Source organism: Branchiostoma lanceolatum, chromosome 8 (genome assembly GCF_035083965.1).
Source record: "Branchiostoma lanceolatum isolate klBraLanc5 chromosome 8, klBraLanc5.hap2, whole genome shotgun sequence".
Lineage (NCBI taxonomy): Eukaryota > Metazoa > Chordata > Leptocardii > Amphioxiformes > Branchiostomatidae > Branchiostoma > Branchiostoma lanceolatum.
Genome location: NC_089729.1, coordinates 10,180,059 through 10,198,332, shown reverse-complemented (window position 1 = coordinate 10,198,332; position 18,274 = coordinate 10,180,059). Strand labels below are relative to the sequence as shown.

Here is an 18,274-nt window from a genome sequence, read left to right as displayed (position 1 = left end):
TTGGGCATAACTGTCTCAGGAATAAATTTATGATTTACACATTTTAAAACGTATCTAACCTATATTATTTCTGTAATATATTGGATGCAAATATAGCTGTAAATTACAAATCGACCGCAAGGTAAGGTGTAGAACTACTTTTGCTCAGAGTGACGCAGTATAAATATCGCTCCGCGGACTGAAGGTGTATGAAATGCGATGCTGACACCATACCTAACGTTACTTCAATATGATGGAGGACGTTTTATCAATGGAAAGCCGAGATATTCCAAAAATAACATGGAAAATGGGCGTCGGCTTGACGAAGTAATCCAACTTAGCACATTTTAAGTGGCACTGTTATCAAAAGAGGGATTTGTGTGTACCATATTTGAAGGAGCACCTTACACCTGCACCTGACTCTTCCTTCACACCATGGTGTGCTACCAGGTTCCTTACAGTATTCTTTGTAAGTTTATCTTAATAGTTGAGTTTAACTCGAATTGAAAAAAAAAATCATCAAAAATAGTAATGACCTTCACAACTGTAACTTTAATTCCTTACTGCCAGTGAAAATTTCAAATATGATTTTTTTTACAGAATACATGTATTTGAAATAATAATAATGGAAATTTGACATTATTATTATATGAAGCATAGTTTGATGCCATAGTGTTGATACGATGTATAATTCAACTGATCAAGAAATTCATTTGTCTTAGACTAGAGAATTAAATCCTAGCTGTCTTTTAGCAAATATAACTGTAATGTTAAACATTTTAGGAATGATATCGCCATTGACATCTCAGTTTTCTAAACAAGTTAATATCCCTTAAAAGTGCCCTATCTGTTAAACTTCACCTGTTCCTTTTAAACAATTTCGATTTTGTACAACTGGGGCTACAAGGAAAAGTTGGAATGTAAGCCACTACAGTTTGAGGCTATGATTAATTTTACATCAATACAGCATCGGCATCAGATACTGTAACAGGAAGATTGTGATAACATTAACTTATAATATTTTTATTTTCAATTTGGGCTAATAGAGTTGAGTAGAGTAGAGTCTACAGTCAGGTAGGATGCTTTACATCCAGTTTGGACCGCTCCTTTTTACCTCTAGGCCGATTGACACTGTGGGTTTCTGTGGGTGGTCCAGGGAAGTTGTATTTTACAGGATGACTTTCCCTAATGTTAACTTCATACATCGTAAGGATTCTGGCCTGTTCATGCCATTCCTAGTTTCATTTCAAATCGTCCATCACATGACTTTGAAAGCGTTTTCTGAAAGAGAGTCCTTCTTGTGATGGTAAACAGGAAACTGACAGAGTATCGCCTTGAGACAGGTGCATGATGGGTAATGGGTCAGTGCGCAGGCCCGAGATCCTGTACACAAAATTTGTTTGTCGCGCGTTTTGTTGAGTAAATTTGTCGATGATTTCAGTTTTCTTCTGCCGGGGGAGGGGTCTGTGGTGAAACAGCTTTCAGAAACGGTAAGGCGTATGCTTGTATATGTGGGGGTTAAGTTAACGGTACTGTCGTTGGCGGAAACGATAGAAACGGCGAGTGTTTTGTTGTGAGTTTAGTGTGTGATTGGGGGGGGGGGGCGATTTGGTCTTCCAGGTTCGATTGGCCGACTACAAATCTTGTTGTCGTCAGCAGATCTTATAGTTTGCCCTAAGAAGCTAAAGTGACCAGCACTAGCTACAGAATACATGAAGCTTCAAGCTATGAGTCCATGAGCTAGGTAAGGACATTTGTATTTTTACGAACGTCTGAACGTCTTGTAAATATGACAGGTAACGAACACGTAACATGTTACTTCTGCTGTCACATAAGTACGTGTTTTTTTTTGTAGTCTCAGATTTTCAAAGTTAAAACCTTACTGCGCCCAGACTTCATCGATATCACTGATTGCTCGGAGATTTTATGCGTTCCAGTACATATTCCGGATCAGGTGAACTGCATTTGATCACAAATTATCAGTCATTCACTTTAAGTAATTAAGAATAAGATGCAAATTATTTTGTCATCTGTGATTTACGGTTTTTGATACATTTTGTTGTTGACATACTAGTAATTTGTTTCCAGGCATCTACATTGTAGTATATCACATGCTCTAGTAGTTCTAATGCTGAGATGTAAACAATGCAGGCTCTTATAAGACTTAACATTTACACACAATTGTGCACATGTTGACATGATTGTAGCTGGGAGATTTTGAAGATGAGTGTGAGAGTAATAAAGTTAGTTTGCCTGTGTTATCAGCTAAACTGTCCATTATGGACACATCTGACAGTTTGTTCAGTAACTGTCTATTGACTTTAACTGAGATGTGCCTGTGATGCCATGAAGCTCAGTAAATACATGGAGATTCGTTTTATGTCATGAAATTCCTTATAGTACAGGGCCAGAAGAGTACAGGGCTAAAGGCTCGAAGGATTGAAAACAGGTACAGTAAAAAGCCCATTCATCTACAGTTCCTTTCAAAGATATTTGTTTTGAATGTTGAGAGGAGTAAGTTGATATTGTAGTTGCGCAGTATCTTTGCCATTGATTCCGAATCAAGCTCAATTTACTACCTGTACAATGAACAAGACACGAAAGGTTAAAGAAAGATAACAGTATTGCACTATAACAGCCATATTTATTTTCTCTCTCCAGTTGTCCAAGATGCCCACTCCAAAGAAAGCCAATGCGGAGACTCCCCGCGGGAGTGACCTCGACCTGAGTTTGACCGGGTCACAGCTGTCCATGGTGTCTGGGAACAAACGTTTGGGGTCAGCGTCCAAGCGGCCGGGGTCGGCGACAGCACACAGACCCGGCTCTGCTAACGTAGTGGGCAGGCCTTCTACTGCAGACTCCAGAAGGGGAAGGGGAACTATGGTAAATCACTTCAACACAGTTTGTTGTGGTAGGACTGTGGGTCGGCTGGAAATGTTGCTGGCTTTCTAGGTGTACTCTATCATCAGTACTGTACACAATCTCTGAGGTCTAATCAAGGTGTAGTAAACTTTGAAATTGTTTCTACAGTATTGTGATCAAGTAGATGTAATTACTAGTAGTACTAGTAGTCCACTGTGTTCTTCTGGTCTGAAGAGATGTGATTATAATGATACTTGTGTGACCGTTCATCAAAAAGCTCTATTTTGTATCGCACCCTAAACTCCAACTTGATATTGTCTCTAAACCCTTTCCAGAGTCAGACTGTGAATGGCTATTCCAGTGGTGCACAAAGGAAACATAAAAGAGCTGGCAGCCACAACCCGGACACACAGAGGAGTAACACCAGTGAGAGCAGTGGCAGTACAGGACTCACACCAGTGGGGAGGGCACAGAACCTCAGACGACCCGCTTCAGCCAGCAAACTCACACATTCCAACCCGAGGTGAGGGCATGGACAAAATGCTGCCATAGAAATCAGTCAGATATGTTTAAAGATGTTTCTAGTATCGATCCTAGGGTGGGCCCCAGCTCGGACATATTGTAAGGGATGGTATTCATTATTTTGGATGGTGACATGAAGCTGGCAACTCCAGGCATGAGGGAGCTTCAGGCATAAGCTTCAAGCGTCAAAACCCTGCACATGAAAAAATAACCCAACAAACTTATCAAGAAGAGAAGGAGTGACCCAGTGTGCTTGGCAAAAAACGTGAGCATTGTACTACTACATGTACTACATGTAGCTCATGGAAAAAGCTTTATCTTTACCTTCTAGTATCAACAAGGCACTCAGAGATAGCAGACTTTGCTCCCTCTGGCAGAAAAAAAAGAAACTGCAGTGAGGAAACAAACACACATAGACACATAGACAAACCTGAAAGATTGCTAGTGTTAATTTAGATACTAATGAATAATACATGCGTTATTGTCTCTTTTCAGGACCAAGGATGTAGGAGATGATTTCCTGTCCCTGTTTGACACTCCCAAGGTTAAGAAACAACTCAACAGGGACAGACCTCCGTCTGTGGGGGCCGTCAGAGTTCTGCCGCCGGGAATGGTGAGTACTGTTACGTACGTCAAATCTGTAGATAAACATGGAGTAATGCTTATGTGATATTTTGTGGAGACTACTGCAGCAGCAGAACACAGTGTAGGTGGTAGTAACATAGTCAGTGCTATTGTCTTGTTCTAAAATGATGAAACGGCTCTTCCTGAGTAGAGATATGAATGTGTCAGAATTTGAATTAAATGACGGAAATTTGTACACAATGACTGGAAAAATGCTTATTTGTAGGATCTTTCCGTCAATGAGAATTAGGATGATGGAAAGAATTTAAAGCTGGAAATAGCCCTGTATGAAAAAATTACAGTTTTCTTAACCCAAATTTCTCTGTGTTATTGTGATAGATTTTATTCACTTTTACCCTCTTCTTTTCAGCCTGAGGGTAGTCCTTTCAAGATCCCTCTGACAGACAGAACTGACAGCACCTTAGCCTCCCCCCTTAATAGTGAACGGTCCCCTCCAGCGAATACCCTCAACCATGAACGGTCCCCTCCAGCCAAGCAGCTAAACCTACCCAACAATGCCACTGTTACAAGGGGAGCACCCGGTAAGTTTCCATTTGCACCGCACAAATTTTCATCTCAAAGAGACACAAGACACAAAGAAACATGTTTTTGCTTAACAAATTACATTGTTGGTATGCTTTTCATTGTTAACATTTCTGTTTGACAGCCAGTTGTACAATTTGTTTTTGTCTATTTAACTGTGTCCCATAAGCATCCTCTTTACCGAGGTAGACTGTTGTATTGGCTAATATGACTATGGACTATGGAGTTAGGCATAAGAAGGAAGGTTAACATTAGACCATAAGTACAATGTATATGTGTGTGTAGCCTGGATGCCAGACTGTTTCCAGGGCCTCACACTCAGTCACAGTCCAGCTTCTTGGCTCCAGGGCCAACATACCACCAAGGAAATTTTACCAGTTAGACCCTGAGCTTAGGGGGACTTTGGCTAAATTTGCTTGGGGTCATGTTGGCCCTGGAGCCAAGGAGCTGGCCTGTGTAGGCCCTGGATACGTTCTGACATCCAGGCAAGTATGTGTGCAATCCTTTATCTTTATTTTTCAATCATTATGTTTTACATAGCTGAAGCCAATGTATTGAGAAACATCGGTGCAGCGGCGCACGTTGCATCAACAGGCACAAGTCCGACCAGCCCATCAGCCAACCAGGACTTCTCCCTACCACGCCCCAAGCAGAGCAGCCCCCCGGGAAAGCGTGGAGTTCCCAAGACCATCAGTAAGGCTGAGGCAGAGCTGTACATCAACAGGGTCAACAAGGCTGCCACAAGGATACAACGCTGGTACAGGTAAGAAAGAACAGGACCGCTTTTTTCATTGCTGTGGCTTTGTAGTCGTGTATTTACTGAGCAAGAAAATTGCAACATTCCGTATCTGGTCTATCATCCCATCCCATTAAAACCCATAGTTAAAAAAAAAGATAAAAAATTAACGGTTCTTGGTGGATGTCAATGTGCAGATGTCGGCACATTGGCACTTCAAATCCGTAGCGTGTTTTTTGGCACACATTTTAGCATATTAGCCTAAGTGGCCCCGTGGGCGTCACTCCACCGTCAGGGAAAGTCGTGTAAAGTGCCTTTCCCAAGGGCACAACGTCCGGGCCTGGTGAGTATCAAACTCAGGACCTATTGATTCTGAGTTCAGAGCTCTAACCGTTACGCCGACGCCCATAGTTAAGATTTGAAATAAGGGCCCTCAGGAAAGTGGGTCGATGTTTGGAAATCTAGGACTGATCTTGAAAACAGTGTTTGTAACTTTCTAGTGTGCACCTGAATATTTCTTCACAATTTTCAGCTTTGGTATCTGAATTATCTTCTTACTTTGAGCAAAAATCAACCTAGCTGCATCTTTTAAAGCATGCTCTGTACCTTTATATTGATAGAGCATGCAAAGAGAGGGAGCAGAGGGACAGCGAGGAGACTGTGAAACGACTGCTGGCTCAGAAGAGAGAGGAGAGGGAGGAAATGATGAGAAAAGACCAGAACAGGAGAATGCAGGAGATGGAGGACAGGAGGAAACAGGAGGAGGAGAAGAGAAGGAGAAGGGAGGAAAAGGAGAGACAAGCCCGTCAAGCAGCCATTCAGGTTCGACTCCTACTTCAGCATAGAAAAAGTCATCAACCTTTGTTTTATATTTGGCTGTTCCACTGTTTTGGTGTAATATCCCCTGTTGCTGACATCACAGTCGGATGCAGATTTGGTCATTAATGTTGGAAATATGAAAAACACAGGAAGCTGGCATGAAAAATATCTTGTAGTCAAAAATTAACTCACTTCAACACAAGTTGAAACAAAGCTCATAGAATACATGTATTTACCAATCTTTTCTTGTGATGACGCTTGCAGTAGTTGGTCAGGAATGCCTGTGCTATCTACTTTCTATTTTCTAACCCTAACCATGTATGAGATTTTACAGTATCATTGTAAATTCACACATTCAGGAGCTGCAAAGAAAAAGGGAAGAAAAGCGGGCAGAGCCCAAACCGAAGGCTGAGGGAGAGATCGCGTTTCTACAGCCCAGCGGTAAAGTCACAAAGAAAGTGTCCAGACCAACGTCTGCAAAGGCCAAGGTGAAGACCAAGAAAAGGGCGTCGCCCATGACAAAGGCAGGTTCTGAGAGTGACAGCGAGATGACAGAATCGGAGGTCGGAGCGTCGCCGCAGCAGAGACCTGGCACGTCCAGTACCATTCGCAAGGTGGAGGAGATATTCGACGTAAGTCCTGACAGAAAACATTTGATTACAGACTGCGAACAACAAAATGTTTTAGAGGGAGCATAAATGAACATCTGTTTCTGTATCTCTCTAGCTGGTATAAATGCCCTTCGGCGTAACACACTAGCTTTGCAGGCACGCGGTGCGGTAGCAGCTGGTTATATTACACCTAACGACCTGTCACACCTAGTATTTGCACAGGTTCCTGAATTCCTAAACTATAGGCCAGTGTACTTCAAACAGGGAAAATAGAGGTAGAGTCAATTTGGGAAAGTAGTAATAGGAGGAAATTCACTTTCCTGTTGACTTTTAAATTAAATATCCCCCAATGAAACATGATCTGAATAGTGTACATAATGAAAACATTCAAACTTTACTGTTCCATATATATTTTAGCATGACTTACATCAGCTATAGGCATCACAGCTAGCCAGTCAGTGGTTGGTTGGTCGGTTGATCGATCAATAGATTGATTGATTGATTGATTGATTGTCAATCCACCCAGGAACCCCAGGGTGCTACCGCAGCCCCAGAGCCTGATACACAAGACGAGACAGACAAGGACGACCTCACCACCCTGACGGACAGCAAGACCAAGACGACCTTGAACGACCTTCTGGACACAATCAAGATGCTTGAGGAGGAGCCTGAGAAGTTCCCCACCCCCAGGAAGAGTCGGGCATGGGGTGAGGGGAGGGGTTCATGTTACTTACAATACTGACAAGATATTAGGTTCAACACTATGAATTCAGCACACATTCATTGTACCATACATTCCAACGTCTTCCGAACTATCAGCTTAGTATAGTTTTGCGGTCTTTATTTTTGTATTGCTTTGCGGAACACATGGACAGAACAGAAATTTGCTAAGCATCTCAGAGTCTCTCATGGTCCCAAACCTCTGGAGCTGCCAGCTCCCTTTCTTTTTTTATTCTTTTTATGCTGTACTTATACTATGGTTTGTTAGATTTAGAACATGGTTTGTTAGCCAGTTCAAAATTCAATGTATTGTGTTCTTTCCTCCATGAAAATTGAATAAACGCAACCTCAGTATGTGTCAGGTAGCTATCTAGTCAGCATGGAGTAATGAAGCAACTGTTGATGATTTAAGACACCATCATGAAGTCATTTTATGATCTGAACTCCCAGGTAGTGATGAGGATAAGGATAATGGGTACCTGTCATCAGAGAAGCTGGAGAAGCTGAACCAGCCTCCCAGGACCTCCACTGGTGGGTTACCTGGGGTCATGCTGACAGAGGACAAGCTCAGGTGGGAACGCACTTGTAGAACAACTTCTTGCCAGAGAGGTTATATTTTGGGGGGATGTGTGCATGTCTACTTGTTTGTTTGTTTGTGAACAGCATAACTCAAGAAGTCGTGGATGGATCTTTACGATATTTGGTATGTTGGTAGTGTCTGGCAAAATGGAGAAATCGATTGTAATTTGTGTGCCTCCTGGCAGCTTTCCACAGTACTGCAGCAAAACTTCCAGTTTTGGTATCTCGTGTTTTAGACAAGCTATGGTCATTAAATTTCAACGGTAGATAGTGCTTGTTTTGAACTTATTTTTGTCACCATTTACAACAAAGATATCTTTACAGGACTAAGTCATCTGCTTACCTATATAATCTACTGAAGAAGAGAATTGAAATATGTATGTTCATGTACATCACAGTGCCCCAAGCATGTTCAAAGTGTTTCAATGGTTCATCAACATGTTAGAATCGTAAAGTCTTGTTTTGGTAGAAGTTTCGTCTTAATATCTGACACTCCCACACTTCTGTTCTGATGAAATGATGAATTAATGCCTTCCTCAGGTCCATCATGTCGTTCCTGGATGAAGTGGAAAAGGCTGATGACGAGGTCATCAGTCAGGTTACCAGCCAGGTCACCAAGGTTAGATATCTACTTGTTTGCTACCCCCAGAACTGCCCCCCAGAAATTTAGAAATAGAATAATCTCAAGAATCAGTTCTTCCCCAATCTACTTCCTCTAAATGTTTGTTTTAGTTTCACCTAACACAGAAAAATATCTTTCAACTTCAGTCAAGTGACATTAGATACATTCTGGTTTTATTTGCAGCATCACGTATTGCTCAAGTGGATTTTAAAGTGATCTCAAACCAGTTTAGCTCACTGAAAAGAAAACAGACAATATGTACAATATACTGGAGAAATTCCCCTTGTTTTGAGTGTCTGGCCTCATGCTCCCTTTCCCTCCCCAGTCTGTAGAGAGCACCCCCCGTGATGACGCATCAGCATCGGTAGCAGCGGCGCCAGCTCCTGTCCTGCTGGTTCCCTCAGCGGAGGAGATCGCTCAGATGGAGCAGGCCTCGGCCACGGCGTCAGAGGTGGCCAGCGAGATGCTGAAGCAGCGCCTGGAGCTGGAGGAGAGACAGCGCTCCGTTGCCATGCTGCAGAAGGCACTGGTGAGTTTCCACCAGCAAATAAGTGATGTGTACTTGTAGTACTGATATTGAGCCATGCTGCAGAAGGCACTGGTGAGTTTCTACCAGCAAATAAGTGATGTGTACTTGTAATACTGATATTGAGCCATGCTGCAGAAGGCACTGGTGAGTTTCCACCAGCAAATAAGTGATGTGTACTTGTAATACTGATATTGAGCCATGCTGCAGAAGGCACTGGTGAGTTTCCACCAGCAAATAAGTGATGTGTACTTGTAGTACTGATATTGAGCCATGCTGCAGAAGGCACTGGTGAGTTTCCACCAGCAAATAAGTGATGTGTACTTGTAATACTGATATTGAGCCATGCTGCAGAAGGCACTGGTGAGTTTCCACCAGCAAATAAGTGATGTGTACTTGTAATACTGATATTGAGCCATGCTGCAGAAGGCACTGGTGAGTTTCCACCAGCAAATAAGTGATGTGTACTTGTAGTACTGATATTGAGCCATGCTGCAGAAGGCACTGGTGAGTTTCCACCAGCAAATAAGTGATGTGTACTTGTAGTACTGATATTGAGCCATGCTGCAGAAGGCACTGGTGAGTTTCCACCAGCAAATAAGTGATGTGTACTTGTAGTACTGATATTGAGCCATGCTGCAGAAGGCACTGGTGAGTTATTCAGGAGCTAAGTTGGCTGGTGTTTGGCGCAGTAGGTTGGTTTTCGGCTTCGCCAGCCGAATGATTTTTAAAAAATTTGGCAGTGGACAGAAGGTCTGGAGTGGCTGCTGATTAGGAGTAAGTCTGTAGTGGTCAGGGTGTATTTGGGAGTCAAATTTGAATCTTAACTTAAAACTGGTTTGCTGGCTAGTGGTCGAGAGCCATGTTCAACTATGTGTAACCGGGACTTTAGGGGTTGTTTCCACCTGTAAATAAGTGATGTGTGCTTGTACTAGTTATAGTGCTGATATTGAACAATAGGGGGAGATGCTGATCCATAGCTAGTTGTAGGAACTGTTCAGTTCAGGATTGTTTCCACCAGCAGATAACAAAGTTTCTACTGGTTGATACTACTTTTTGAGTATGTAGCACTGGTTTCTTTGGGTTGAAGCCTTGTAGTACCAAATATAAAACAGTAGGAGGTGATGCTGATCCATGCTGACAGTTAGGGATTGTTTCAGCCCGCTTTTCAGCCAGCAGATAACAAAGTTTCTACTGGTTGAAACCTTGTAGTGCTGGTTTCTACAGGTTGAAACCTTGTAGTACTGATGTTGAACAATAGGGGGAGCTGCTGATTCATAGCCATGTTGGCAAAAGGCACTGGTGATTTGGTGATCACAGGCTTTGAGCAGAACTAACTCATCACTTTTCAAGATGCACAACTCATGTTCAGAGTGCAAACACTCTAAAACACATCAGGAACATATTCTAAGATCAAATAGATATTCACATATCTGTACATAGAAATGAAATTATTTCTACCGACAAGAGATGGAGAAATAGACTAGAACTGGTAGCTTTGAATTTTGAAATATACTTAAGGTTTACTGACCCACCCTGAGATGTATATGGTGTCATAAGGCCTGGTCATTTGCTATAACCCCTGAATAAAATGTGAGCAATGCATTCCCAAAGATGGATTTCAAGCCCTGTTTATAATAATGATGTAAAAAACAAGTGAATTAGCAGATTCAGTCCCCAAACAAGATGATACCTTAAAAACACTTGAATCCCTTCCTACAAGTTTCTTTGACAAGCCATGTTTGTGTACCTGCAGAACCAGCAGAGAGAGCTGACGATCCGCCATGCGCGGGAGGGCGAGAAGGAGATGAAACATCGGCTTCAGGTGCAGAAGGAAGAGTACGAGGCAACCATTAAGAGACACCTAGGATTCATTGACCAGGTAACACGGGCTGGGAAATTTGTCTTCACCATCTCCAATTGTCTTAACCATGTCCTAACACTGATTTGGTGTGCCTGGCAGAACTGCACATTCGCCACCAAAAACAGGTTTTTGCTATTTTTTAAAGCAAAGATTTTCTGTTGAACATCTGCAGACACAGTTCCTCATTTTTTGCTTGATTTTTCCAGTTGATAGATGACAAGAAGGCCCTTGGTGAGAAATGTGAGCGAGTGGTGAAGGAACTGAAGGACATGGATGCCAAGTACAGCAAGAGGATCAAGGAAATGAGCGACAAGTGAGTGGCAGTTTTTACCTTTCTTAGCCTTGCAAATGAGTAGAAAAATAGATATAATGCATGAAAAAGGTCTTCAGAATGGTGCTTGTAATGTCTTCTGACTGCTATCATTGATTGCATTATATTTCAATAACATAAAGGTCACCAGCACTGTATATTTACATTATCTTTTTACAATGTACAATGATTGGAAATTGTATGGTGTTATTATCAAGAAATGGTCAAATTTGAATTGTTTTTCCTTCAGGCATAATGAAGAGACTCAAAAGATCAAAGACATGCATGCAGCTGCCGAGAAACTCAGGAGGGAAAGGTGGATCGACGAAAAGACAAAAAAGATCAAGGTAAAAGTCAGCAAATTGATAAGACATAACCAGACGGAGTTTCGAAGGAAGCATTTCTAATGTTTTGAAAGTTGATATATCATCTGTACATGTTAAGAGTTTTTTCTGTGTTCTTTCGACTCTATCTTGAAAACGAGCACCTGAGATTTTTTATTTATTTATATGAGTTAGATTTAGACATCTAAATCAGGCATCCTTTCTACCTCACTCACTCACTGAGAACTCTAATGCTTTTTTCTATTGGCGGATGGTGCAATACAGCTACATGATAGATATGTATATTTTATATACCATGTACATTGTACATGTGCGCCTGGCCATACCCTTACTCTAATCAACTAGTGCTGTGGGTTGTATGAATATTTTCTGTTTCTGTATAGCCGGTATTACCGCCTTTCAGAGTAACAAACCAGCTTCACAAGCACAGCTGGTTATATTACATCGAACAACCTGTCATGTCTAACCTTTGCATATCTATCTGCATGCATTGTTTAAAGCCATCTAGTGAGGATGCCTCTACAATACTTTATGGTAACAAGTTCCACTCTACGATAGTTAAAATACACATTTTTGAAAACATAATGATTGATCCTATTTTTAACCTTCCTACCCTAACAGGAAATGACTGTCACAGTAACCTAACTTTGCACATCTAACTGTGGGCATCATTAAAAGCTATCTAGTGAGGATACTCCTACATGTACAATAATTCATGGTAGCGTGTTCCACTCTAGGATAGTTTTAGGAAAATACGAATTTCATCAATGCTATTTTGAAACTAACAGGAAATGACAGTAAAAGGTCTGGAGCCGGAGATCCAGAGACTTATCGCCAAACACAAGCAGGAGGTGAAGAAAATCAAGGCCATCCATGAGGCCGAGTTGTTGGAGGCCGACGAACGGGCGAGTCGTCGCTTTATCCACCAGACCGAGGAGATCAAGGAACAGATGGCCAGGGAGATTGAGTCAGCGTGCAACAGGGAGAGAGAGCTGGCCAAACAGAGGTGGGGCATGGGATATGGTCTGGGTTATCATGTTTTAAACTACATGTATACATTTTCTGTGTTAAAGAAATTGAGAGAGAAGAACTGCTATGTAGGATTGAAGGTCATGTAGTGTGAGTCTGTGTTTAACTGTGAGAGAGAACTGACGAAACAGAGTTTGGGAGTAGAATGCGTTTCATAATATTCTTACGTCAATGAAATGGCCAAAAAGGACTGCTGTGTAAGGCCATACCGGTTCAATTTGGTGTATGAAAGGAATGTCTGTACCTTGGTGTATATATAACAGGTTCAGGGAATTAATATTGTCAGATTTAAGTTTTTCTTCCAGCTCTCTGTTTCCATATTGATCTTTTACGTCAAAATGTCAGAGAACCAAGGAAATTTACTGGTGTGACCTTCTGTCTAGCCTTGCAATGGTTAGCACAATCAGCAAATACCAACATTTGCTGTCTGCAGTATCACTTTCAACCTTGCAGTACTGATACTAGACACTAGGGGGAGCTGCTGATCCAATGGTACAAGGCTGATCACTTTGACAGTTGTTTGACTCCATGTCGTTTTTAGATACGAGAAACAGGCAGAACAGGAAGAGCAAGGTTTACAGCAACAAAGAAGAAGGTAAACTGAGTTTTACATTTTTAAGATAAAGTTAAAGAACAATTTCCAATGTAAAGGAAACATGTTATTCAGTTAACACGGTGTTGATAATTTTGACAAGGATCTGACTGCAGAATTCTGTAAATTAAAATGCTTTGTTGTGAAATTGACAGTAAGATTACTTGATTTCTTCATTTCTTCATACATTACAGATTGTATGCAGAAGTTCAGGAAGAGAAGGAAAGAATAGCAACCCAGGCAGCTAAACAACGTGCGGAGATAGACAGAATGAAAGAGCAGATTGAAGACTCCAGTTCCAAGGCAATCGAGACCATGAGGAGGGAGTATGAGAAGGCCCGGGATGAGCAGGAGAGAAGACATGCTGTATGTTTGTGGGCTATTTTAATGCTAATCTGACTACAGTCAAACCTGTCTGTTGTTTCTGGGATGTGAAAAACATGGTCATAGTAGCCAGCTGGCCATGACAGAATTTGGTCAATGGTAAAATTATCTAAGGGTGCAGAAAAAGGCAATGGCGGTCCCTATGCATGGGTGGTCACTACGTACAGGTTGGATTGTATCTCTTACATTTATGAAATTAATGTTATTTAAAGAAGAAAATTTGCCTTAACAGAGAGCCAAACATTGTTCCAACTACAACCTACTACAACATTCTTTAGGATCTTCAGTGATAAAAAAGACATCTTTAAAAAGACATCTTTTTTTTTAAGTCTGTCCCTTTGTTCCTTAATTACTAGTAGCTGTAACACGCCACCTCTGTCTGGTAGTGATTTTGTATGTCATGCAAACCTAATAATCCCACTGTTCCTTCAGGCCGAGGTGAAGCAGCTGGAGGATAAGCTGAAGGTGGAGAAGGAGGCGTGGGAGGAGAACTACATGAAGAAGCAGGACACCTGGCTGCTGCAGAAGGAGCGCGAGCTCAAGGAGAACGTCAAGCGCGACCGCGACAAGGAGATCGAGCTGGTCATACAGCGGCTGGACGAGGACGCGTCGTCACAGCGGGAGGAAGTGGAGAGGGCGGCCGAAAACAGGATGAAGTAAGTTATAGTGAAAATTAAACTATACTCCATTCCAACACAAAGAGTTTGACTCACCGGAATTTTCAACCGAATCACTCAGCTATTTGACCCAAGCGCTGTAGACACATGATTTTTACACACTTGTGATGCACTAGATCAAAGTCCCGATTGAGAGAAGTTTGGCCCACTTCACTCCTCTCACAAAGACACATATTACTCAGAGATCTTCCCAATACCCCATTCCACTAGGCCGATAACTTTGCTGCGATCGTGCTGCAATCGTGCCGCAATCTAAAATGTTTCACAGACCGCTCAACGAATTTCATAGATAGAAAAACAAATCTTTTTATACTTGATGTGTTTTGTAACCTCTTCAGTCATACTTTCATGATTTGCTTGATGTCCCAAGTATGAAATCAAGGGTTACACAAATCCAATGTAGGTCGCAGTTAGATTACAGTGCAATCGCTAGTGGAATGGGGGCCTAATTAGTAAACATTATTAAATCAAACACCAGTCCTGGATGGATTTTTTAAAAGAGTCATGATGTTCCAGATAGCACCCACTATCTTTTATCAGTCACTGAGAAACAGGATAACGTCCTCAGTCACTGATGAAAGGCAGTAGATGCTATCTGAAACATCTGACTCTTTAAACAGTCTATCCAGTTGCTTCATTTTTTTGGAGTGTATGTATGTAGTGTTTTTCTAGATGATATAAGAGCTGACAGCTGTGTGTTTATACTCCCAGGCGGATGAGGGAGAAGTACGAGGCGGAGATGCGTGAGCTGGAGCGCTCCGAGCGGACGGCCATGGACAAGTACAACGAGATGAAGGCGGAGCTGATCGAGGTGGAGGGGGAAAACGCACGGCTGAAGGGTCTCCTCAGGCAGAAGGAACAGGAGCTGGAGGATATCAACAAGGTCACTGCATATTCAAGTTCAAAAGTCAATCCCACACTTTTCAGTGTATAGAGTGGTGCCTATCTCAATTTCTATAGCCCTTGGGCCACATAACCTACTACAGTAGGAGTTTGTCCACTGGTAGTGGAGTGTGCAACCCTGGTTTCAAATCCTGGGAGGGCATCTCTGTTGGGACTGCAGCTGTCTTTCGGACGGGACGTAAATTTTGGGGCCCCATGTTCAAGGAGATGCCTCGAGCGTGTTAAAAGGGAAGTGCTAGCAACCCCTTCCCTGTAAAAATATTCCCTGCTACTGAAACAGCTAGGAAAATTGCTGACCTATGGGCCACTAGGCACTTCAAGGTGAATAACAACAAACTAACACTTCCTCATCAATATTTAATTCATCATCATGATCATCACCATCCAAATTTGATTGACAGGTGAAAGAGAGGCTGACCCAGGAGCGGAACAACATGTCAGAGGTCATCCGCCAGGAGTTCGCCGACCGACTGGTCGCCACAGAGGAGGAGAACCGCCGCGTGAAGAACGAGATGTCTGAGATGAGGGCACGGCACAAGATGGAGCTGGACCGCATCACCAGGGAGAAGGAGGAGGAGATGGAGGAAGTGCACAAAAGGTACCGGTGTTGTTTTGTTCTTGTTGTTGTTTTCTGTATTTTCTTTCCCTTTGAGAAGATGGAGGAAGTGCACAAAAGGTACCGGTGTTGTTTTGTTCTTGTTGTTGTTTTCTGTATTTTCTTTCCTTTGAGAAGATGGAGGAAGTGCACAAAAGGTACCAGTGTTCTTGTTTCATTGTTTTGTTTGGGGGTTTTTTCTGCTTGTGTTTTCCTTCCCTTGGAGGAGATGGAGGAAGTACACTAAAGGTAGAGGACCTGGTGTTGCTACAATTGTTTGTTTGTGTTGATTTTGTCACTGCATGTATTTTCTTTTCCTCCTTGGAGATATGGAGGAAGTGCATACTTTTAGATGTATGGCTGTTACTATAATTGCTTTTTTTGCTTTTTATTGTTTTTTGTCACTGCTTGTATTTTTCTCTCTCTGAGGAGATGGGGGGAAGAACACCGGTGTTGTTATGTTATTGTTGTTTGTTTGGTTTTTCTGCTTGTATTTTCTTTCCCTTGGAGAAGATGGAGGAAGTACACAAAAGGTACAGGGGTTGCTTTTTTTACTTGTCGCTACATGTACAATTTTTGTGGCAAAAGGCTCCCCCCCACCAAGGGGAAGGTTATGTGTTACCAAAGATATGTAGCATGACTTTTTCATGCATTGATTCCCACATTTCTATCTTAAACAACTGTTTCTTTTGTTTGCCCATGCAGAGTGAAGTCAGCAATTGTAAAGAAGGAAGACACAGTGAATCAGCTGAGGAAACAGTATGAGGTAGGTTGTGTGGCAAACATGGTAGGTTAGAATAGAATCTTAACTGTGTAACTGGTCAAATTTTGATATTGGATTCTGTGTGTGTCTACTCATGTGACTGCGAATAGTGAACACCATGATGGTAGGTTACACCTGGAAATTTAAAATTGTGTATGTAATTATTTCAGTCATGTTATTGACACATGCACAGTCCGACTGTGCGTACCCTTCATTGTTCCCTACATAGTGTGTATCCTAACAGGTTCCCAGACTGTTGTTAGAATGTGTGGTCTTTGTTTTCCCAACACTCAGGCTGCAGTGAAGAGAGCAGACCACTTAGAGGGGCTACTAGAACAGCAGAGAAAGCAACTACTGAAGAAGTAACGTTAACAACACCCTGTCATCAGTGTCTTCATCTGACATTCTCCTCTCTTTGTGACTAACGCCGTTATTGTGTCACTTGGGTTGTAATGTTTGATAAATGTTACGTGTCAATTTCTTCATTGTACAGTGTTAAGAATTTGTCTTCGGTTTTAGGTTTATAAGATTAAGAGTAAGATGTTTCCCTTTTGCTTCTCGTGGCAATCAGAAATTAAAATACTGTACCAAGAAAGATTTTGTTCAAATATCATTTCCAGTTGTTTTGTGGTACCTGTATATATCTTGCACTCTTGTTTGTTTACTGTCAAATTCATTGTCACTTCTAAATGTCGCACCAGGAACCATGTGTAAAAACATCCGTCCACATATCTGCTATAGTATTCGTATAGTTAGAAGTATCATTTGACAAAAAATTGGCAGCTTTATTCTAATAAGTTATAAGAGTTTATTACTGAATGCTTTTCCTATGACAAGCATCATTTAAGTGCTCCTAGGGCCATTTTATGAACAAGACGAAGTATTTAGTACTTGCATTTGCGATGTCAAAGTTTTATTAGATCTCCTCTCGATTTTTCTGCAAGTCCCTTGCAATATAATTACAATTAATCTCTGCTAAATAAAAGCTATTGTACTGTCTACAACTCCCACATGTAGATAAATGTATTAGGATCTCGGAGTTGAAGTAAAAGAAGATGTGCACAGGATAGCCATCGTTCCTTCCTCTACAATAGACCAAGGAGAATAGACTAATACTAGTAATCAAAATAGTGATTCAACCAATTAGAAAGCAGTGATTTGAATTTCTGCGTTTTTGTTTTGCATTTCTACGTTTTGACTGAAATGGGTGGGGCGAGGGGATTGGCCTATTGAAAGTGTTTAAATCTAGCTGTTCTAGACAAACCTTTAAGTTACTGGGTAACTGTTCACTCTGCAGCACCACAATGCCTTGTGATGAGGGGAAAATGTATTTTCAGAAAAGATTTGTACCTTTTGGAAATAGATATAAGCACTTACATGTTGCACTAAAACTACAAAATGTAAGCTTTCCGCCAACCACAGTTTCTTGTAGGTATAAACTGGTCCATAAGCTGAGAGAAAAACTGCTTTCTTATCAGAATGTGTTTGATACATGTATTCATGTACGCATAACGCTTGACATACTGACAATCCAGTTGGTAAAAGATGGCTTGGCTTTGCATGATTTACTTGAATACCCGATATGCCTCATTGAAACTTTACTTCTGTTACTTACAGTAAGCCACACATTATGTGTTTAATTTAACAGTCCCAAGAACACTACATTTGTG

General features: G+C 41.6%; 1 protein-coding gene across 4 annotated transcripts; it reads left to right on the top strand.

The window, feature by feature from the left end:
• Positions 1 to 1,333: 1,333 nt before the first annotated feature.
• LOC136440943 (centrosomal protein of 131 kDa-like) lies at positions 1,334 to 17,117 on the top strand. Of its 4 annotated transcripts, XM_066437143.1 has the most exons (25): positions 1,334 to 1,469; positions 1,639 to 1,723; positions 2,380 to 2,428; positions 2,641 to 2,862; positions 3,177 to 3,364; positions 3,859 to 3,976; positions 4,358 to 4,529; positions 5,071 to 5,293; positions 5,887 to 6,088; positions 6,445 to 6,717; positions 7,223 to 7,403; positions 7,867 to 7,987; positions 8,536 to 8,614; positions 8,943 to 9,146; positions 10,900 to 11,025; positions 11,214 to 11,320; positions 11,568 to 11,664; positions 12,450 to 12,667; positions 13,232 to 13,285; positions 13,477 to 13,648; positions 14,099 to 14,322; positions 15,055 to 15,226; positions 15,648 to 15,844; positions 16,547 to 16,607; positions 16,899 to 17,117. In XM_066437143.1, exons 4-25 carry the CDS (start codon positions 2,650 to 2,652, stop codon positions 16,968 to 16,970), a joined length of 3,474 nt encoding a protein of 1,157 aa, XP_066293240.1. In that variant the 5' UTR covers positions 1,334 to 1,469; positions 1,639 to 1,723; positions 2,380 to 2,428; positions 2,641 to 2,649; the 3' UTR covers positions 16,971 to 17,117. The 4 variants fall into 4 exon arrangements, with proteins under 4 accessions (XP_066293240.1, XP_066293241.1, XP_066293239.1 ...); XM_066437144.1 differs by lacking the exon at positions 1,639 to 1,723; XM_066437142.1 differs by lacking the exon at positions 2,380 to 2,428.
• The last annotated feature ends 1,157 nt before the right edge of the window (positions 17,118 to 18,274 follow it).

Coding starts and splice junctions, on each gene's coding strand:
- LOC136440943 (XM_066437141.1), top strand. CDS start 2,650: ATGCCCACTCCAAAGAAAGCCAATGCGGAGACTCCCCGCGGGAGTGAC. Junction 5,294..5,886: donor AGGATACAACGCTGGTACAG/GTAAGAAAGAAC, acceptor TTATATTGATAG/AGCATGCAAAGAGAGGGAGC. Junction 7,404..7,866: donor CAGGAAGAGTCGGGCATGGG/GTGAGGGGAGGG, acceptor CTGAACTCCCAG/GTAGTGATGAGGATAAGGAT.